Source organism: Drosophila serrata, unplaced genomic scaffold (genome assembly GCF_035046125.1).
Source record: "Drosophila serrata isolate PLE 108 unplaced genomic scaffold, ASM3504612v1 contig_364, whole genome shotgun sequence".
Lineage (NCBI taxonomy): Eukaryota > Metazoa > Arthropoda > Insecta > Diptera > Drosophilidae > Drosophila > Drosophila serrata.
The window spans coordinates 4,656-27,850 of NW_028257262.1; the positions used below are offsets into that span (position 1 = coordinate 4,656).

General features: G+C 41.6%; 1 protein-coding gene across 2 annotated transcripts; it reads left to right on the forward strand.

Annotated features, from left to right (window-relative positions):
• The first annotated feature begins 585 nt into the window (after window positions 1-585).
• Window positions 586-23,173, forward strand: tinc (transmembrane protein tincar). 2 transcript variants are annotated; one of them, XR_015273130.1, is made up of 7 exons: window positions 586-1,737; window positions 2,117-2,232; window positions 7,846-8,080; window positions 14,538-16,367; window positions 17,170-17,577; window positions 18,902-19,661; window positions 20,465-22,093. XR_015273130.1 is itself a non-coding variant. In XM_086839282.1 (7 exons), exons 1-7 carry the CDS (start codon window positions 1,410-1,412, stop codon window positions 21,311-21,313), a joined length of 4,581 nt encoding a protein of 1,526 aa, XP_086695408.1. In that variant the 5' UTR covers window positions 586-1,409; the 3' UTR covers window positions 21,314-23,173. The 2 variants fall into 2 exon arrangements, 1 of the variants encoding a protein (XP_086695408.1); XM_086839282.1 differs by having other exon boundaries at window positions 17,170-17,632; window positions 20,465-23,173.
• Window positions 23,174-23,195: the final 22 nt, after the last annotated feature.

The following is a 23,195-nucleotide window of genomic DNA, read 5'->3' on the forward strand; positions in this document are numbered from 1 at the left end:
CTGTCTGTTTGTCTGGCAGCCAGCGTTGCCTTAATTATGCGACAGCCAACAGTGCTGGCAACACCCAGCAGGGGCAGCAGCAACAACATGCAACAACATGCAACAATATGCAACACCCAGCAGCAGCAGCAGCAGCAGCAGCAACAGCGACAGCAGCAACAACTGCAACTCCCATGTGCCAAAATTGGTTTACAGACACCGCACGGGGCGAAACTCCTCCTTCGGTCTCCCACCGGATTGATTTATAGGTTCCTCCTTTCATCCTCATCCCCCCATTTTTGGGTGGGAAAATGGTAATCTTATTTAAATTGTTGCCAATTTAAACGCGTCAATTTGGCTATCGGCCAAAAACAATCTGCATCATCCCCATTGGTGACTAATTAAAATACGGCTTGGATTTGCCGGCTGCCTGTTCCATAATTTATTTACGCTTTAAGTGGATTTTTAAATCCTGATGAATTTTTAAAGCGCTTTTGCAGATTGATAATTGTCTGCCTAATTATATAATCGAATGTTTAATTAAAAAAGTGTAATCGCAATAAAATTGCTGCGGGTTTTTAATTAGTAGTATTATAATGTTTTTTTTTTTTTTTTTTTTGGCAATTAAAGAATTGCATAGGGAAAATATTTACGGGTATAACAATCATTAAAAAAGAAAAATGTTTATGTTTACATTATTTTAATCAGTAAAAGAAGTCCGAAATTGCAGCAAAATGGTGTAATTAAATAAATAAGGTTTACTTATCATATTCTATATATTTTCTCAAACAACTTTTCACCCAAATTAATAATTGCATAATTGTGAGTTTAGCCATTAAATCAATTTAAATGATCCGAACAAAATGGACACTATTTGAACCCATATAAAATTATAATACAGAATATTAGTTGAAACGCTTCTATGGGTTTTAGGACATTAAATAAATTGCTATTTCCATAAATACTTAAATATACATATAAGTACGATTTATTGCGACCACACATAATTCTCACACTCATTTATCTGTCATTGCAGTCGAAGCGAATCAGTGTCAATCAAGGCGGGGGAAAACGACAGAAATTTCCCAAAATATGCGCCGGCAAATACAATCGTCGGACGCTATAATGAGCCATATCAGTGAACAAATATTATCAATGCCAACAGCCACTCGAATGGGAAATGGCCAAAACAATGAGCAGCATCATCAGCAGCATCAGCAGCATCGTCATCATCATCAGCGGCAGCACTTGAGTAAATAGAAAATCAGCGTTCAGAATCAATACAGAATCAATACAAATAGTGAGTGAAGATAGACGGAAATTGATTGTCAACATTATTCGCTGTCGCACCGCCGAGCAAAGCCCTCAATAGAGATTGCAAAGAAAGCACCGAAGCGAGCGACGAACAAAGGGAATCCCCCAGCGAAGAAATGGGCGGTAAGCATCACGGATCCGGCGGTGGATCCGGAGGACCAGGAGCCTCCTCTGGAGGTGGCGGTAGTCTCAACTCGAGCCTGTGCAACTCGGTGCTGACAAATGCCACAACGGCCAGCAACAGTCTTACGCAGCAGCAACAGCAGCTGCAGGCCAAGTACATCAAGTCGAAGCGGCATCAGAGCCGCTACACCAGCCTCCAGCATCCTGGCCATGATTCTGGCAGCTATCTGCACCTTAATTCGCTCTGGTCCATCTGGTATGGGGTGTTGCTTACCCTGTTCCAGGGATACCTGGCCATGCATGGAGCTTACAGGTTCCTAGGTGAGTTTAAGCAACAGTTTGCTAAGGTTTTTTTGTGAGGTTTAATATTAAAATATAGGAAATATATTAGTAATCCTTCAGTAAATAGTGGATTTCCGGTACATTTCTTTTTTATATATTGAGTTCCAAAATTTATATCTGATACTGAGCTGAGGATTTTGAAATATCCTTTCGTAAATTTCTTTAAAAATTTTAATTAAACATGTAACGAAAGTGCTATAAAAAAGTGTATGAAAGACACGAAACCAGAATATTTTTTCTTGATTTATCATTATTTTTTTCAAGCATTTTCGGTTAATAAAAATGAAAATAAAATACATCAAATATATTTTCATCTTTTTTCTGATATATTATTTAATTTATTTATTTACTTTTATAGGCTGCTCACTGATTCCCTGGAAAATAGAGCCCGTGGCGGAACTAAATCTGCAGATAGTGCTCTCCGGAGTGGTGTTCATCCTTTTGCCAGTCTTTTTTACATCGGCAGTGTTTAAGGTGAGTGTTTGTTTTTTGCTGTGGTTATATTGTACCAATAGGTTTTTAACCGGGATCATGCTCCTGCAATAATTAACTGTGTAGTGTTCGTCCTGGGTATGTATGTGTGTTTGTATTTTGTGTGTGTGTGTGTGTGTGCTCGGTTGCACTCAATAATTAAATTTTTTGTGTTGTCTGCCTGGTGCTCTCCTCTCCCCCTCTTCCCAGCTGCCTTTGTGTTTGTGTGAATTATTTTTAGTGGCATTATTCTCGTTATTAAATTTATTTGCAAACAAAAACAGCAGCAGAGGAGCACAAACAGAAGCAGGATCAGGACCAGGACCAGGAGCAGCATACGTTGCAGGTCCTTTTCAGAGCATCCAACAAAATGGCTGACGACACCCAGACACACTCGTGGCAAGAGTGTCCTCCATTTGTGTGTCCTGTGTGCTCCCCCCAGTGTCTCTGTTTTTATCAGCATAATAAATGCAATTATGGCTTTCCCCCCATAGTATTTTCCCCCTGGTCTAGCCATGAACTGGACCCCTTTCCCAGTGTACATACATATATGCTGTTCGGTAGTGTTTTATATTTATCATCTATATCTATGAAGTGTATGGCAGACGGCGATGATGGTAGAAAAACTCAATAGAAAAATAGAATCACCGACAAACGGCATTTACTCCACCACTTTTTAGTCCTTTCCCTTCTACTTCGACTGGTAAAAGCCACTTAAAATGAAAGACAGGCAGGACGAAAGGTAAAGAAGGCGAAAATGCACTGCAATATATTTATTTTGTGAATGTTAAAATGGTTAAGTAATAAATAGTTGGTGTCGATTCGAAGATATGGAATACAAGAGAAGTGTTACACTGTTTAGAAGTTACTATTATTGATAATACAATAAGAAATGACATTCGATTTTGGAAATATATGAATTTTATTTAAGATTGTTAAAGGATTTATTTTAATATTAATCTAGGAAACAAAAATAGCCTCAAGTTCTAAAGTTAATTATAAAGAACCAGGAGTAGAAATATAAATAATATAATTTAATAATCACATTAAACATTTAGACGCTTTGCAATTTAAAATTTGACATAAAAAACCAATTGTTTTTATATATATTTATTATACTTTAAACCAAAATACCTTATTTTATTTCCCCAAAGATTTTTCTTCAGGTTTCTCTGCTGTTTCAGTACTGTAGTGGCTGTCATTCCATATCCTCGCCCCCATATCCTCGCCCCCATATCCTCGCCCCCATATCCTCGCCCCCGTATCCTCGTATGTTGTGTTCTGTCCCCTTCTTCCCTGTTTCATCTGAAAGTTTTCACAAATAATTGGCTTGTTTTTAAAACAAGCGAAATGGAAGGAAGCTGGAAGGCATCTGGTGTGAGAGATTGGGAGTGGGAGTGGCTCCTGTATATGGTCACTGACTGGCAATGGACTGGGGCCATTCGAAGTGACAGCAGACAGACCATAGATCCTATCACGGGAAGTCCTTTTCTCCTGTTCCCACCCCCCCTTGTCATCGAAAGCATAATTCCATTAAGCGTCTGCTCGAGCCCCAGAAGAGTTGATTATACTCCTGTTAGAGTAAGAGTATTATTACCTGGGTAAGGGATATATACTTATTCGTGCGTTTAATTAACTTTTTTGTTTACTGTGCTCTTTTTGTTTTACCAAGTTTAAGGCTTTAGTTTAAATTATTAAAGGTCTCAATAAAAGTTGAAGTAGGTTATAAGGTTTTTAATTGGGTTGCTACCTCAGAAGTTGTATCTTTCAGTTACTGTAGTATTTGTTTTTATTTTATTTACTATTAAAACAGAAGTATTTTTTAGCCAAAGTCCTTGCCAATTGATTTTAAAATTAATATTCATAGACCCGTCACAAAAATCTCTACGATGACTTTTCTCCAATACAAAAGAGTATACAAATTGTATGCAAATATTCCTTTTTCGACCACCGCCAGACAGCCACAAAAGCGGCAACAGCATCAACAACACGAAAAGCATCATCAAAAGCGACCAAAAAATGCTTGAAAAAGCTGCCTATCAGTCAGCGGCCAGACAGAGGGCGATGAAAAGCAAGGAAAAGTGCGGGAAAATGGGGAAAAACTACCAAAAACCGCCAACGAGCAGAGTCACAAAAGGGGTAAAAATATAGTGCTGACACTGAGTAGTACAAAGATATAGCAATAAATAATTGGTAAAAATATAAATGGGAAAATTTCAATATTATAAGAACATGTACCATAATATATTTTAGTTATTTTTAATAATATTGTTTTATAAGTACTTTAATTAAAATTTATTCCTTTAAGGGACCTGAAACTACTCGATTTTCTATTATTTAGAATTAGTAGACATTTTTTGAAGAATTTTTGTTTGACAACGGCCTAAAGACACTTGTTTTTTAATATTTTTCTCTATTGTGAAAATAAAAGCTCTGTAAAAATGTCAAATTGTCTGCACTGCCAACAGACAGATAGCGGAGGGGATTGTGGTCCATCACACGTTGCCGAACATTTAATAAAAGGCAACAGCAAGGACAACGGAACAGAAATTGGTTGCAAACCAAAATCCCAACCATTGACCATTGAGGCGTGGCTATCGGAGTCCAGCCAGAGACTCGGAGTCCTGAAATCAGAACGGGGACATAACTGGGAACAGAAGTTCATAGTTTTAGCTTTAGTTTCTCGCCAGCAGACCCACAGACCAGTCACAATTACGACCACTCTCCTACGGGCTGGAGTATGTGTCGCCCGATAAGGCTTCTTTTGGGGGGCAATTGGAAAGTGGGAAAAGCGGTGGTTAGTCCAGTCACCAGCTGAGGGAAAGTCAGGGAAAAGTCGGCAAAAGAGCTAGCCAACAACGGAGCTGCAAACTGTCATCGCCATAACAACGAGATGCGAAAACTTTGTGACTTTCATATTTGCACAGCATTCGAAATTAAACGAATGAAACGATGGGGTGGCAGAGCAAAACCACATCCCACATATCCCCACATCCTCATATCCTCACATCCCCGTATCCTTTATATATGTGTGGAAAAGAACAACTAACAAAATGGTTGACCAACACCTACATACCTTCCTCCCCTGTGAGGTGTTTTCGAGTGAGAAACTTTGAAAAGCCGGAAACGAGCTGGTTGATTTAGTACTAGATGCCAAAAGTTTATGATCCTCATTGTGAAGTCTATTAAGGATTATATTTGTTTCATTACATCTTTTCGTAGAAGGTACTTGTTGGTTTTTAATGTTTGTATTTTAGTATATATACTTCATAGCTTTTTAATATGCTATATCTCATAGGATTTCCCTACTCCGTATATGTCTATTTCAATTTGTTGTTTTAACTTTTTGGTTTAGCTTTATTTACCAGTCTCATAGCCACCAGAATTTTGTAAACCGTAAACGTTAATGAACGGCTGCACCGCATTTCGACAAGAATTTTGAGTTGATTGTTGGCACATTTAAATGCATTATCATTCTGGCACTCGGCTCAAACCACTCACTCCCCTTGCCGCCGGCTGTGTGCACTTCAAATGCATTTTCGCTTTTTGCAAATTGCAATCATTGTTGCTGCTCGAAACGGAACGAAACCAAAACCAGACGAACCAAACAAAACCGAAACCGGAGCGGCAGCAAAACAAAGTGAACGAGTGGAGTTGTTGTTCCATTTTGCTGCTTCCTGGTCCTGGCTCCAATTTCATCCTTATTTCCAGCTCCAGATGGAGATGGAGATGGAGATTCACCTCGAGCCGAAGCTCCTTCATCATGCTGATGTCTGCTTGTTTTTAATTTAAAAGCCCGACAGCTCGCATTTATTTATATAACGTGCACGTGATTTTTATGCTCCTTTATTTTTTTTATTCTTCCATCCGCGCAAAATAAATGGCAAACGAGCGTGAGGATATATACATATACATACATTTAAGGGAAATAATAGATGCATGTATATTGCATGTGTTAGCGTATATAAATATTTCATTTTGCCATTTGTCACGTGCAACGTTTCCTTTATTTAGTTGCCTGTTGTTTATGCGCCAACGCGTCGTATGCGCAATGCTTTGGTTTTTCTCACGCCAACGCCGCGTGCTCATAAAAAATGCATTAAAACAGGCACTTTTTGTGCGTTTCTTTTTTTGTGCTGTTTTGGTTTTTCATTTTACACATGTTCAATAGAAGTTTCGTTCTGCAGTTTTCGTGAATTTTGTATGTGCATATAGTTTTCACTATTAATTGCCTCAAGCCCCAAGGACACTAAATTGTCATTCTCTCAGTCGGTGTGCGGTCGATATAGCTCTGACAGTCCCTATGGCCAGTTTGCCTGTTGCCAGCAATTATGAAGTGTTTTTGTCACACGAAACAAATGGATAATTTATGCAGCAAATCTACTAATTAAACCAGAGTCAGAGAATTGGAGTTGTGAAGCTGCTAATATGCATAAATTATTGGAAAGTCTGATTTTGATTGGTATTGAATTATAAGAGAATCTCCACCAAGGAAGCTTTACATATTGTGGTGTTGGTTTTAACACCATTGTAGTTATCTCAACAAATTCAATGAATAATTTATTAACATTCTGCAGCATTTTCGATTTTCAATTGAACTAATTACTTGGAGTATTTATAGTTAGTCATCTTTTAAATAATTACCTCAGCTTTACATTTTCCACTCATTTAACATATATATATTTTTTCAAATCAGGTTTTGGTAATATAAAAAGCTATTGGCCGTTTCATTAATTAAACTTAATGACTGGTTTTGGATATAAGTTTTTTATTATATTGAATTTTTCATTTTTCACAAATGGGAAAAGCCATTGGCTGATTATTTAATTCAATTAAGTTACGATATAATGCAATTTTTTATATGCTAGCTGTTCTGTCCTTTGCTAAATTATTTTACCTTATATTTCAGAAAATTAAATTGCATATGTATGCACATTTGCCAGGAAGTTGAGTGCATCTTGGGGGAAATTTTCAATTTCCGTTTGTGAGCCAGAAGCGAAAGCGTGCTTGAATCAATAACACTATTTAACATGTTTTAGTGCATTTTGAGATGCAATATATTTAGAGAAAGTGTAAAAGAGAGAAGGAGACGATTAATTGTTTAGTCTTAATTGGAAATATAATCTGCTTTCTACTTTACTTTAATAATATTATATGTTACTTTAAAAATATTGGCAAATAAATATAATGATGTGCAAAAAGTTAAGCTGATTAAATACTATTTGTATTGAACTCAAAATCTTTAATAATACAAACATAGGATCTCATCTATAATGAAGCCATCGTGTTACTTTTTATTTTTTTTATACTTAAACATTTAAATTGTTCACCAAAAGCAAATTTAAATTAAAACCAAACCCATTTGTGACAGATTTAAATTCAAATTCTGACCACAAATATACCTGGAAACTAGTGTAAGCATTCATTGCCAAGTCTGCTGACCCCCTAAACTTAATCCCGCCCAAATGGCAAATCATTTGCATATGTGAACTATTTTGGCACACACACTCTTGGCACGCACACTCCATCTCCCCTCCCCTCTGTTCCGACCCACTGAATCTGAACTGCATATTATATTTTAATAATCTCAAAATTCTGTGAACTATTCGTCGACAGGTTGGCAACTTGGCGAACGATGGCATCAAACTGGCCACCGGTGCCAGGGAGCGACGGTGCACTCTCTCGCCGCAGGATGGCCTCGAGGAGGAATCGCGGGGCGGCACCCTGCGTGCCCTGTGGACACATGGTGGACCCACGGCGGCTTTTGTTCACATCCTGATTGCCCTGTGCCTGCTCCTGCCCCGACTCCTGCTCGAGGCTCGCATCATTGAGAACGGATTGCTGCCAAAAGGTAAGCTTAATTAACTCGGGGGCACAAACACACATTGCATTGTATGGACGAAATCAAGAGCGGAAGTAGCCCATAAGTATGCAACGGAAATGGGACAATGCGAAAGCGCAGGAAACTGTTGCGAGGGCTATGGTTCTTCTTCTTGTTTTTTTGGCACTTCCGGGGGGTTGATTTTCAATTATTGAGATGATTGTTTATTTACTTTTGTGAGTTAAGGAAGTTCATGTGTTTGGAAATTGTTAAAAATTAAGAGGAGTACGAATTGTTGCAAGAAGATAATTTCAACACAATAGTTTCTACTATATAACATTTTACATTAAACCTCTGAAAAATAACAAAGAATAAAACCTATTATTTATTATTGATAAGGACAAACAAGGCAAGACTTTTGTCTTTAAAATATTTTACGAGCAGATTTAGTCAGCCCATTCCCATCTATCTATGGAATAAGTTCTTCAAGTTCCCCAAGTACAGAAAAGTGTCACTGAAAGGGTACTCAAACTTTCGACGCCCCCAAAGTGGCATCTTTCAGTGATGTTTTTCTTTTTTTATTGCATGTCGATTATGCATTTCCCGCGGAAAACTGGAGGGGAGTAAGAGCAAAAACCCCCGCGCACAATGTTGCCGAGCACGAATTGCATTTATGGCCATTTTCATTGTTGTCAAGCATACGCCACGTTGTACATTGTCATATTGATGATGGGCCATGAGTCGCACGTTGACAACTATTAAAATGAACATGAGTGCCATCCATGGGTGGGCTTAAATCAATCATAATTCCCATTGTCAATTTAATCAATTCATTCAGCGTTTTAATTCCCATTTATTGTCCTTAAAACGAACTGAAATTGCATTCAAATTGGAGGATCCTTTTGGGAGGCTTGCCTACTGGCGGACCAATTTAAATATGTTGCCAGCGAAACTGTTTAACCAAGAAGTTTAGGATGCTCTGAAGGACGCTTAACAAAGTGAACTTGAGGGAATATGCGAGGGAAGCCCGAATAAAAAAGCTGCCGAGGAGCAGCCTGAAACAGCAGCTTCAAAGGAAATCGCTGGGGAAATCTGCTGGCCAAACATCTACATTCAGAATGTGTGTGTGTGTATATGTGTGTATATGCATGACCGCTCAGCAAACAAAAACACAAGCGAAGGAGCGAGCACACAGGCTAACAACCGCAGGAGTAAACACTACCCACACGGGCACACGGACCACGGCCAGGACAGGACAGGATAGCATGAGGGGGGGAGCACCAGGTTGACAGGGAACGAGGTGCGCCCATTATGGCCAGCAATAAGCCATGTTAATAACAAGGCAAGCGGCAACGTTGCCAGCGGAAGCCAGACCGAGCGACGCAAAACTGTGCAAATGTTGGCCAACTGACGGCAGGACACCCGTCGAATGAGTCCTGGGCCACAGCAGTCGTTACAGGCCTCTGTTTGTATATCATCCCAGAGGCCCCAATGTGTGTTTGTATGCGTGTGTAGAATCGGATCGAAGGGACTCACTCGCATGATGCTGTCGTTCTAGCACAGTAAACTAATTCCACACTTAATGACAGGCGGAAAAAACATGTAAATGAAAATGCAAACTTAAAATTAGCTGAAACAACATGAAGGGGATTGTGTTCTCGAGAAAATAAGTCTTTAAAGATCCATTTAAACAAAATTCCTTTTGAAAACTAAGCCGGAGAAATAGTAGTAAAAGATAAATTAGCAATTAGAGCTCTTATCCATAGAAAATTTCCCCTTTTACAATTTATCTTTCATTCCAACGGAAGCAAGGAAATTCTTTGATAGGTTTTAAGAGAAAATGCGTTGAATACTCTAAACTCCTTTATACAATACCTCGTTTCTCATTGGATTATATAGACTGTCCTCCTTAACTTTCTAAAGCACTTTACAAAGTTCACATATTCTGCACATAAAAAACTAACGTGGAAAATCCGCTAAATGGCCACGAATGGGAAATGTTGGATATTGACTGGTGGGGATTGGGTGATGCAACAATAATGGAAGGCTACGTCGGCAGGCAAATCAAAATTAACTACACTTGAAGTGAGTCCGAGTTCCATTCGAAGTATCCCACGGACAGCAGTTGATAGCGAATTGTATGGGGTTTATTGAACCAGTGAGGGAAAACGGAAAAACAGAGAAAAGCGAAATGCAGCAAGTCAGCGTAGGACTGCCCACAGTTTTCATCCTGTCCGCGCCGAGTAAATTAAAAATGTGGCATCGACAGCGGGGGCTGCATTGGCATCATAAAAACCATGACGAGACGAGGGTTTAAAGTCGACTGACTGACTCACTGGCATGCTGTCCCTTGGTCCTTTCCATGTGATTTTTCAATTAATTTCGTTGTTATTTTTTGTTGTCTCATCCATTGCACCTCCTGCAGCTGCTGCTACTCCAGCGATCCCTTGTCGCCGGCAGACATTTTGCGGGTCTCGCATTGGTGAAATCCATGCTGGGCGGGAAATTGTTTCTTCATCCGTTGCTGCCCGCTCTTAAATTAGAAAATCATTGGCACAAAAATAAAATGTGCAGTCAAAGGCAAAGTTGCACTTGGCGAAATGGAGTGAATGGGGGCTGCGATGGGACCGAATGGGATCGAAGGGAGCAGTTGGTCAAGCTAAGTGCAATGCCTTGTCGCGCGACTCCTTTTGGCCGTTTTCGCGCTTGGCTAAATGGCTTTCCTTGGCTTTTTGCACCCTCTTTCTGTCGCTTCACAATTTGTCAACGGCATTCTGACATTCTTAAAGACTTAAGCTGGCTGTAAGATTGGCCTGTCGTGGCCAGTTGATGATGAGCTTATGTCTGTAAGTTGAGAATTATAATTTCCGGCGTGCAATTAGGAAATTATCCGCTATCTCTTAAATGATTGACTGGTCTTGAACAAGAGCTGAAAACTAAAAAGTTAAAGTCTAAGGTAACTAGTAGTTATGTACGCAATTAGGCTAAAAGAATCATAAAAAAATCCTTTTAAAACTTTCCCTCAACTCACATAAAAAAAAGGCTGCAGGGAAAAGCCATTAAAGAAGAGGCAGGCAGTGAATGCATTTCATTTCATGATTATGTTTCATTAAATTCACCCAACATTATTAACGGCTTCTCAGAAATTGCGTATACGAAATGTGGGCCCAGGCAGCTGTTAAAACTGAATCAGAAACAGGATGAGAAGGAAAAGCGAACAAATATTTCTGAAATCTCTTCAACATACTAAAGTCTTCAAGATATTAAAATTTCGCAGGCCCAAAGTAAACGGAAACTTATTAAAATAATATAATAAAAAAGTTCCCAAACAGCCGGCAGCTGTCGTCAGCAGTGAGAGAAGAAAAAAACAAATAAAGCTTTCGATATGCCTCGTGGAAGTGGTCACAATTCATTAATTAATCTCATTTATAGATGACACAAAAATCACTCGAAACTGACCATTTTATGGCGAAATCACTTATACGCCATGGTGTACTCATAAATAATTAATTCTGACATCTCGGGCGGGAAAACAAATGAAAATTTAGATGAGATAGGGCGAGTGGATGGATAACAGTAGGCTCCTGCCAACATTGCGCCATATTGAGCGCATAAAAGGCTGCTAAACAGGCTCGCTCAGATTACCACGAGTCCTGGGGAGGGAGGGGTGGCGTTTGAGGGTGCGATTGAAGACGGGGGTGGATTTCCCAGACGGGTGGTCCGGAAGTGGCTAAAGACATTGGCCCCGGACTGCCCACTGGGGCGGCACAGCAGCCGGTAAAATAATATAACTAAATCCTTTAATACTTGTAGAAGTTCAAGAATAAATAAAATTACTTATCATTTAAACTTAAATGTATTTTTGAAAGTATATGCTAAAAAGTTATATTAGAAACCGTTTCATATAATGAAAAATCTATTAATTTAACTGCAATTGTACCTTTACTCTGGCTTAGGGCCGAGAACTTATCATTATTCATGCTAAAGACTTAACGAGCGCGAGTTTGAGATGGCAGCAGGAGGCGGCAGGATCAGGATGTGGGTTCGTTCCTTATCGCAACTATTACCGCAGCGGGAAGGCAAGCGGATGCGGGGGGAAGTCCCTGCCTCCGGTGGGGCGTGGCCCGGGTTGGATTTGCGCATTTTCATTACTCTTATCCTTAGAGCTGTGGACCGCTCCCGAGCTTCGTCGTTCGTCGTTCGTCGTCCTTCGTGAGTCCTCCTTTTGGCCGCTCATTCTCGTTGGTGTTATTGTCATTGCCATAATCAAGGGGGAGTCGGAGGTGGCAGGCTGTCTCAGCCTGGCAGGACGACTTTGCCTGCGGGTTAATCTTCAGATTCTCGGTGTTGTCGGTTTTACGAGCCACTTGCCGCTCCGGCAGCATCGTCGACGACATATTATTATGGCATCCATTGTTGTAATCCCGCCTCGGTTCGTGTCTTTTTGTCTTCGCCCTCGGTTTTGGGCCATTGTCTTTAATATTTGCTCAGCAATTCTCTCATTTTGACGGGTGTTTTTCTTTTCTTTTATTTCTTACCGCCCGCCGGGTAAGTATCCTTAAAGCCTTTGCAAACCCAACTAATAAATAATTTTATGAAAGTGTTAACTTGGCGATTTTCCGCTTTTCTTTCTCTTAACCGCTCCATTATCAAATAGGGCACTCTCTCTCTCTGTCTATATAAGAAATATCTGTATGCCATGAGCAACATCATAAAGTAAACTAATTAGAAAGCTTTTTAGGGAATTTTCACAAAGCTTAGCGGCATCTTAACTGGGCTAAGACAAACAAATTTTGTGGCTTTGAGGCGGCTTTAATTGGGTTTAATGTCTATAGGAGTTCGAAGCTGTGGTATGAGTTTGTGAGTTTTCCAGGAATGCCCAGAGGGTTTGAGCGGTGTAATCAGGTGGAATATTCCTAGGGGTCCGGAAAAGTTATCTGTCTGCACTGTTAATACAAGTGTCCGTGAGTGATTGCTTTTCAATTAACATGTTCAATGCTTTGGAATTTACCCAAAGTCTGCTATTTTACCACAAGATTACAAACTAAAGGATAGTATGCTATGTGGCATTTAAATATTTGTTTAAATATTTTTCCTTGAATTTCTCCTTTACTTTTTACGTTAACAAATGATTTTGATGCTCATATCGCTCTTGCAAATTCGGAACTCCTTTACACAGACAAATATAAATCGAGGAATGGCAAATGCTTTGGAAAATCCCCATTTCCCAGCTCATTCCATCGCACCACGAGGACACAGTAATAAACATGGATATTAGGCTTGACCCCGAAAACAAGAGTTAAGCCTCTGCAGAGCACTGAATCCTGCAACATAAATGGGTTATATACACACATTATATGAGATGGGGTTTATGGTAGATAGGATAAACAGATCGAGTCCGACACGTACAATGTGTTGCAAATACGCGACTAATTAGGGCCTTCAAATCTGGCCAAGAGAGGTGGTGGTGGTGGCTAATGGTCAACTTGTGTGCATTGTTTTGCCATTTGGCCAGAATCGAACTGAAATGGGATTGGCAGAGAAATAGTTTTGTTTTCCTTTTTTTTTTTTTCTCCCTTTGCCTTTCAATGGCCAACACAATGGTTCGCACAGCACAGCTTCCCTTTTGTCTGGACATTCCAGTTGGGTTTTGGTTAGCTTTTTGCCTTGATTGGGATTAGGGGTGATAGATAGTATCGATATATCGTATCGAAGATGAAGGGGATATTTGTATTATTATGATTATTTTATTATAATTACTTTATATAATATATGACAACCTATAAATTTACTTCTAAAGGTTGGTTCTATAGGTTGTTTTATTTGAACATGTTGTCGATCAATTAAAAAAGATTATTTCTTTTGAATAATATAATAATATTGTCAATTATATTATGCATATAATCATGCCTCAAGGCTAGAACTGATACTTGGTTGAATAGCAATTCTAAAGAGATATTTTCGATTGACTTTCAATAAATTACTGGCATTGATTTATCTTTATCGTTGCCTCTTCTTTGATATATGCTCATCTCTAATAAGGATTGATAGGGATTCATTGGGATTCATGGCAATTCAAAGTCAGCACCAAAGGAGGCACCAAAAATTGCTTTCCTCTTTTCCGCCTCACAGACACACTGCCTTCTAATAATCAACTGGGCGTGGATTATAGAGGTCCCTGCCTAGTATCGATGCCTCATTTAATTAACGATTGCCACAAAGATGGAGAGTGGATGAAAATGCTGAAGGCAGATGGAGAATAGTCCTGCATCCTGTTCATTACATCGCCTCATGTTTATTCAAGGGGTGTGTACGAATGAGAGTGTGTACGTTTGTTCTTAACAGGTGCTTACCATGTAATCCTGCGTGATGTATTCCAATTAGATGCGAAAGCATCTTGCCTGATGCCCGAGTTCAAAGCAATTAATTCTATATACTTGAGCGGCCATCAATCTCAACCCCTCAACTCTGTTTACGTTTATTGCAGAACAAATTTGGGCCACTGAATTGGACTTTGTTGTGATCAATCGACGCAATTTGATGGCCATGTCGGTGGTGGGACCCACACCCGCATCCGCATCAGGATCCTCCAAGCAGAAGGAGCATCACCTCCACCATCAACAACAGTCCACGCTGAATCTAACCGCAACGAGTTTGGAGCAGGATGAGGAAGACTACTTTAACGATACCATGTTCACGGCTCTCCGAGGAAAACAGGTCCCCTTCCCGGGCTCTGGTCCGGTTGTCGGAGGCAATAACAACTTGTTCGACCTGCGACCCGACAAGACTGCTGCCGGCGGCAGGAAGGCGGCCAAGACAACGGCCACGACCAGGACAACTTCAACGCAACTGGAGGTTGGCAGGGGCCAGTACTTTGAAGTGCCCGATTTAATTAATCAAGATATCGATGAGGAGGAGCGCCAGGAGCTCGAGGAGGCCATGCGGGGCGACAACGACGATGACGACGGGGAGGAGCCGGAGCCGGATCCGGATGAGGGTACCGTCATCATGCCCGATTTCGATGAGTTGATGCCAAAAACAACCGCTGGTGGCAACAAGTTGAATGTGGAAAATTGGCAGACACTCGGGACCCTCGGAAAGGAAAGGAGCACGACCAGCACGAGTACGAGTACTACTCCTTCCACAACCACAAGTACAACGACAGCCAGCACCACGACAACTACAACTACAACTTCAACTAGTAGCAGCACCACAACAAGCACCACAGTGAAACCTGCTGTGTTGGCAACCAGCCGACAACCGCAACACCATCACCATGGCAAGACCCGGAAGCACCACAAGCACCACAATAAAAAGGGACAGCAGCAGACACCGCGTCGTCACCACGTGGCCTCGCACGAACAGGCGATCCTCGAGAGCTTTCCGGAGGAGGAGACCACCACCCGTGACAGCAGCATTCATCGCGTGAAACCGGAGGTTCTGCCCGAGGTGCCCATTCCCTCGACACCCGTTTCCACATCCAACTCCAAGATTATAGCCATTAAGCCAAAGAATCAGAAGCGAAGGATCTCGAAACGTGCTGCCGGAGTGGAAATTGAACCGGAGTACTTGCTAGGCGACTCCACCATAAATTCCAGCGAATTTGTGGCCAAGTCCAATGAGGATGAGCCGGAGGAAAGTGAGGACTTTGAGCTGGAGGATGCGGACTTTCAGGCAGTGCCTGCCCTAACCCCGGCTCCCCCAACGCCGGCACCTGGTAAGGGTGCTGGCCAGGACTACGTCCGGTTGGATGGTTTTGCCGGAATGCTGCAACTCTTCTTTGGCATTGACAAGCCCATCGATGTGGCAATTTTCTCGCAACCTCCCAGTGCGGAGTTTGTGAATCTGCTGTGTGCCCTGCTGGTGTGGTCAGTTCGTTATCCAGCTGTATTTTGGAACACCTCCAAGGCCTTTGCCTGTGTCTTTAGCCTACAGATGGTGGTGGCTGCCCTGGACATCATCCTGGGCTATGTGGGAGTCTCGAATTTGTACAAGCTGCAGATTTATGCCGAGGCCATGCCTGTGCATCAACCGGGTCTCATTCTGAATGCTGTGGTAACGCTAGCCTTGTACCTACTCTCCACTGCCTTGGTTTTGGCCTCCTCGATGGTGATGTATTTGTATGGACACGGACGCCTGGCCACAAGGATGCGGGATCGCTCGATTATCACCTTGAAGAGTAATCAAACCTGGATCTATTTTGCTCACTGCGCCTCCCTGTGCTTTGTCCTTGCTCTGGCGGTGGTAAAGGCACCGCTGCTCAATGATCTCAGTGCCACTTACAAGAACAATCTACATTGTCCTACGTTTTTAGCGGGTAAGTGTCTTTATTTGAGCAAAAATTCAAGGAATGGTTCTGTAGTATTATTTTCATAAATTTAAGGAAATATTAAGGGTTTCATTTATCGAAATTTCTCCATATTCACACCTTGATTGGTTACTCTTTCAAAGCATCCACTCTGCTTTTTATAAAGCTTACAGCCATAGCTTAAGTAACCTCGTAAAATCTGCATAATTTGATAGCAAAATCAATGTGAATTAACATCTTGAACTCCGACTAGTAGTCTGTTTTGTGGTTTAAGCCAATTAGCGACCTTGTTTAGACTTGAGCTTTGGGGTTGACCGGGCCTTAATCGTTGGGGTATATAACCCAATCGACCATCGTCGAGACAAAAGGCCTGATGGGCAAAGGTATTGAGTGTCACTCGAAGCGAGACAATCAAACTGCAGACAGCGTCCAATTAAGCTGTCAGACGCCTGCTGCCTTAACCGAATTACGTTTCAATTTCTGCTTCAACATACACAGAGAAAAAGGTTTCAAGAATATATTAAACTGATTATACAAATACAATAAATACAATCTCATAAAAATCACTATAAAAGATTTTATTTGATAGAGGAACCCCTGAGAAATATAAGGTACATTTTTGTATCAAAGAAAGAACCTTAATCAATAAGTTCGTAATATTTTTTTCATTCAGTGTTAAAGAATTCTCGTTCAGTGTTCCTTGAGAAGCCTCAACAAATAAATTCTTATTATTTCTTTCATTTAATATTAAAGAATTCTCTTTCAGTGCTCCTCTCATAACCATTGTCTCGTTCTTCCTTCATTTCTACAGCTCTCGTTGGGGTGACGCACCTGCTCCTGTGGATCGTCATCTGGCTGTGCCTCACAATCAAGCGGCGGTGGCACTTTAAGCTGCCTCCCCTGGATAGCTCCTATGGCGGCCTGCTGGGCAAGGCCAGTGCCCAGCCGCTCCTCATGGCCAGCGGTCAGCGGACGGGCAGCAATTCGAGCAGCAGCGGATGCAATTCCACCAGCACCATGGTGAATGGAGGTGACTCCTCCAAGCCGGACATGATGAGCACCGCCACCAGCACGGAGCTAGGCATGGGAATGGGCGGAGGGGGTGGCGGAATAGGCGTTGGGAGTGGGGTCATGGGATTGGCTGCCCAGGAGGATATCTATTGGCCCAAACTGACGCCCAGTTCGCCCAAGCTGAAGGTCACCTTCAACGAAGTTACGAGTACGTCTGATGATGTCCTACTAATTGGTGACCAAGAACAAACTGATGGCAAGCGGTAAAAAATCGTTTTTTAGCTACAACCAACAAAAAAAAATATATAAAAAACAACCAAACAAAGAGCATTGCGGGTTCGAAGCGCCGTACTCCGTACTCCGTTTTTGTCCGTTCTCTTAACTCTAACCTTAGCAACTAGTTTCATTTAGTTTTCGTTCACAAAACACACACACACATATTCTGCACCACCCACCCACAAGACCACAACATAAACCACGCCCGTTTCCAGCACCAAATAATCAGGAATTCCATGTGTTATTTTATTTTTTTGTTTGTTTGTTTCCTAGACTGCTCTCTGTTCATTCATTTGTAATTTATCGGTGTGTTTCCTCTGCACGTCCCATTTGGGGAAGCCCCTGGTTTTAAAAACTAATTGCCCAACACTAGTCATTAGTGCAGCGTATTTCGCCACTCACCTAATTTGCCCCTCATTTTCCAGCACTATTTCTCAGTTTGAATATTCGTGCGTGCTTCTGACATTCGCCACATTTTGCGTTTTTGTTTAATCGAAACTCTTTTGTTTGTCCACTAAAACGATTGTTATTCCATATATTTAACATAATAAACGATTTATCTATATACATATACTATATTTATATATATAGTGAGACATGTATGTATAGAGGATGAAGGATAATGATGAGAAACTATTTTGTTCCGCTTGTCGCCTGTTTTTTAAAAACGATTCTTTTCATTTCATTTTGTCAATTGTTTAATTTACTAGAACTTAATTACTACTAACTCTAGCTAATTGAGTGTGGGCGAATTGTAATTAACAATTAACAACTAAATAACTACTAAAAACAAATCGTTCGCACACTGTGTATATTGTTGTTGTCGATGTCGCCGTGTTGTTGATGTTTGCCACTATTATTGGTCTTCGTAATTTGTTTAACTAACTGGAAAACCATTGAACTAACACAGACAGTATTAAAACGAATCAATGGGAGAGAGAGTGAACGAATTTTAGAAGAATTTTAAAGCAATTGTTTTAATTTTTAATCAAGATATTTGATGGTCTTGTTAAATAAAATTTAACGGAAACGTTTAAAGTAGCAAGAAAATGTTAAATCAAATTAATAATACTAATACCATTTACACTTTCTTCAGTCAAAGTATAGTTAAATATATTTTTAAATATAAAATCTTAAATATTATTAAATCTTTGATTCGTTCCTCCTTCCTTAAGACCTAAAAAAGCAACCAACACAAGGCGACAATCCTTTCTTGATCCTGCCATCATTCCTAATCACTCTCTATTATCCTTTAGCCATACGAGCCGTGGAGCCTCGATATGTTTTGCCAGTGCTGCGGGGGAAATTGACGACGGCGAGTACGCGACACTAAGAGCTGCAACCGCCGGCGCCGTTGTGGGCATCACAATGGGCAGCATGAAGACGGGCAGTGGTGGTGGCATCAGTTCCACCTCCGTGGGGGTCAGTCTGCTCCATCTCTCCGAGTACGATGAACTACCGCCGCCGCCTCTGCCATCGTCTTCAACTTCAAACCCCCAGCAACAGCAGCAGCGGCATGCCCAATCCTTTGCCCATGGACAGCCCCATACCCATGACTATGCCAACCTTAGTGGATTGGGGGGCATCAGCGACGACAACATCTCCGAGGAGGGCAAACTGCTGGCCTGCGTAAGAGATGACAGCATCACCTACGCCTCCACCAGGGACTTGGAGCCTCCACATCCGACCGCTTCACAGGCGCCGCCTCCACCGCCGCCGCTGCCCGTCAAGGGTGGACCCACTCCACAGCCGCCGGCATTGCAGCCTCACCCAGGAACAGTCATCTATGGCCGTGCTCCCCAAGCCATGCCCGAGATGATGCAGTTGTCGCCAGAGCACCATCACCCCAATCCACTTCAGCATTCCCTGCAGCACCATCAGCAGCAGCATCCTCTCCAGCCGCAGCAGCAGCCGCCGCCGCACCATCCTCTCCAGCAGCAGCCGAGCAATCCGCATCAGCATCTAGTCAGCCCCTTGGCACCGGTCACGGTCGCAGTTCACACCAACGAAGCGCATGTAAGTGAAGGAAGTGGAGTGTATTCCTATTGTGGTTTCCGAGATACTCTAACATATCAGTGGGGAATGTCAATAAGTTAGTTTGACAGGTTTTAGGTGGAAGGAATTTCAAGGGAACTTATGCCTCTAGGATTACAAATCATTATTTAATGAAGATTTCTATACATGTTTCGGTGTCTTAAATGATTATTTTACTTTGAAACAATTTTTTCTTATTTTAAGATCTTATTCTTGAAGAAAAGATTAATCATTCAAAACAATCTTTAACATAGTCAAACGCTTATGAGCTTTAAAGATTTGTCTGTCAGATTTCTTCTTAACAAAAATCACAAAACAAAGAGCCAGCTTCTCCTTTAGCTAGGGTATTCCCCTTTTAGTGCAAGGCATAGTGAATAATTTTCTGCTGTTGTTCGTGATTTGCATGTGGTATTGTCGAGGGGGGCGATGCCGCTGTGTTGCAGCGTTGCCATGTAGGGGCGTGTTGCATGTCACGCCCTCGGAGCAACAGCAGCACCGAGATTTATGTTTGCCGTTATGAGACAGCATAAATCAGTGCCAGGGCCACAGACAGCGACATGGATTGGACTGGGCGACGGCGACAGTGTCCGAATTAGTGCTCCAGTTGATGGATGGCCCTGGGATGTGACCCCACGAATTTGATTTGACTTGATTTCATTTTCACTTTGCAGACCAGGACCAACTGAAGCAGAGACCCTGCCTCCCCTGAATCACTCATTATCCCAGCTGCTCCTTGACCACTTTCACTGACCTCCTCTGTGTGTCTGTCTATCCCTATCCCCCAGATCGCCTCCAGTTCCACACCCCGTTGCCTGCGACGCGCCGACTCGGGCGTTCCCAATGAGGCGTTGACGCCTCGCAGTGACACCACCTCCACCACCGAGAGCACCAATACCACATCGCCGCCGGAGCGTGCCCCCTCCGAGTCCTCCAGCGGCGTTCACTCTGGCGAGGAGCGTGAACTGGAAGTCATCATAAGGCCGCGGGCCACCAGCAAGCCGCCACCGCGTCCCCCACAGCCGCCCATTCAGGAGGAGCCCTACGGTCGCTGCACCAACATGCGTATGTCCAGCTTTAACGCCGATCCACCCACCATCCCGTCGGCGGTCATCAACAGTGCCACGTTGCCGTTGCAGCGAACGGTTCCCGAACAGAGATTCGACTACACGGCGCATTGCAGCACAATGCCGCTACCGGTGGGCTGCCACAGCCAGCAGCTTGCCGGGAGCGGTGGTTATGCCTCCACCTCGGCGATGACAAGCTCCATGGGCGGCGGGGGGTCCATGCCACCACCGCCGCCGCCGCAAGTATCCAGCTTCAAGACACCCAGCTTACACTATGCCAACGCAGCGGTGGCCCTGGGCAATGGCAACAACAACGGTGGCCAGCAACCGCACACCACGCTGCCGAATGGAGTGCGATACTCGAATCCACATTTCCTGCGCCGCCTGCCGCATGTGACCAAGGCGGCAGAGTCACCGTATGGACATCTGGGCTATGGAGCCGGTCATCATGCATTCGCCAAGCTGCCGCATGAGACGCATCCCACCATTCCGGAGGATCGTGATTCGGCCAACTATTCAATGGCCTCGGACCAGGACTGCGGACTATATGTGACGGCTCAGCTGCACTAGGATGGGATGGGAGGATCTACTATACCTTACTATAACCTTAGATTCATAGCTTTGCAATACTGATTGCATTACGACATACAAACCTATTCAGTTAGCGAAATACCAGTACTATGTAAACAATTATTTTGCCAACAAATTCAATTGGAGAAGGATTTCTCAAGTTCCAATATTGCAAGGATATTTTAAAAATATTTAATGCAAGAATTTTGACATTTTCTGAGAAAGGAAAAGATTTTTCTTTTATCAAAGTGAAATTGAAGCTGAAATCACATAGCATTAGGATTCTGGAATGTCGTATAGCTTAACCCGTAATGTTCTAAGTTAGCCTCTCGGTTTTTTGTACAGCTCCCGGGCCCCTAAGAGATGCCATACCAAATCCACTTATCTTCCAATGGATCAGCCTGGTGACCGAAACAACCTTCATTTGCTTTGCCCAAACGATGATCCACACACAAGAATGTGGCACCAACCACAACCACTCAGATGACCCACGCAGAAGATTTACCATTTAACTATATCTACATCTAAACTAAACTAAACATCTACGGCTAAATCTAAATAAATATATATTTATATTTATATTTATACATATATGCTATGCTCGTATACAATGTGTAAGATAATAAGCTAATCGTGTTTAAGTAATCAATGTAAACTAAAGTTTATCATATCATATATGAATGAATATCTATCTATAGCTAAGTGTAAGGCCCTAACATATACAAATCTAATCTGAAAAGGAATAAAATATCATAGCTCGATCATGTGCAAGCACTCAAAGTATTTTCCCCTAAGCAATTTCTCTAATCGAATCGAAGAAAAGCAAAAGAAAACAGAAGGAACAAAAGGCATACGAATTTAAGCTGCAATTCTATGGTTTTTACTGTAAGGATACACACTGTAAAATGGCAAATAGTAATTTTATGGCACTAACTAGCCAATAACACGTTATTGCTTCTTCAGCTAGTCGGCATAGATGACAGATATACCCAGCAAGGCTTTCGGCATATGTACGAGTATTTTCTATCGTCTCTCCAATGCTTACTGTTTAAGAATGAATGTAAAATGTAATGTAACAAAGCGACAATATGAATATATTATCTAATGTATGATACTAATGACAACTATTCACGGCCCATACATACATATCTCACATGCACAAGACTCTTGTCCTTGGACTCCACGCTCCCCATACACCTGCTTATTAAGTTTTTATTTATTGTGTGTCCCCGCGTAAGTAGATAAATATCTTTTGAATCGTATGCTCAATATCGATTTATTCGATAAAGTCGAATAAGATCAGATCAAGATAACCCCTAAATATCCTCTGATCACACTCTGTAGAGAGCATTCGATAGACCGGTCGTATTTATTTTCGTTATAAAGACTGATTAGTAATATAATACATTTCGAAATGCACTCCCATCACAGATTGTTTTTTTTTTATAAGAAGAGATCCGAAAATAGCTTGAGAAAATCATAGCAATGATACGATAGAGGATAGGCCATAAATATGTATAGTTTAGTATGTCATCATTAACTTGGTTCCTTTGTGAAACACGCACTAAACTAAACGAAATATCAGCAGCTAAAGAAACAAAAAAACTTTTGTAAGATAATTTCAACTCAATTAAAGATTAATTCATAGGAAATATCCAAAAGATCTTGACTTATTTATTAACCTGGATTAGGATCTTTTCTGCGCCAGCGACACCACATGGCGGCGCATGCATCTAAAAACATTTATATTTAAAATTATAAATCAATAAATGTTTAAATTATTTATATATACAATATACGGATTAAATGGTTTATCAATGGTAAATAAAGAAATACCACCGCTTTATGTAAAACCCCAAAGACAATTATCTTTTATTGCGGG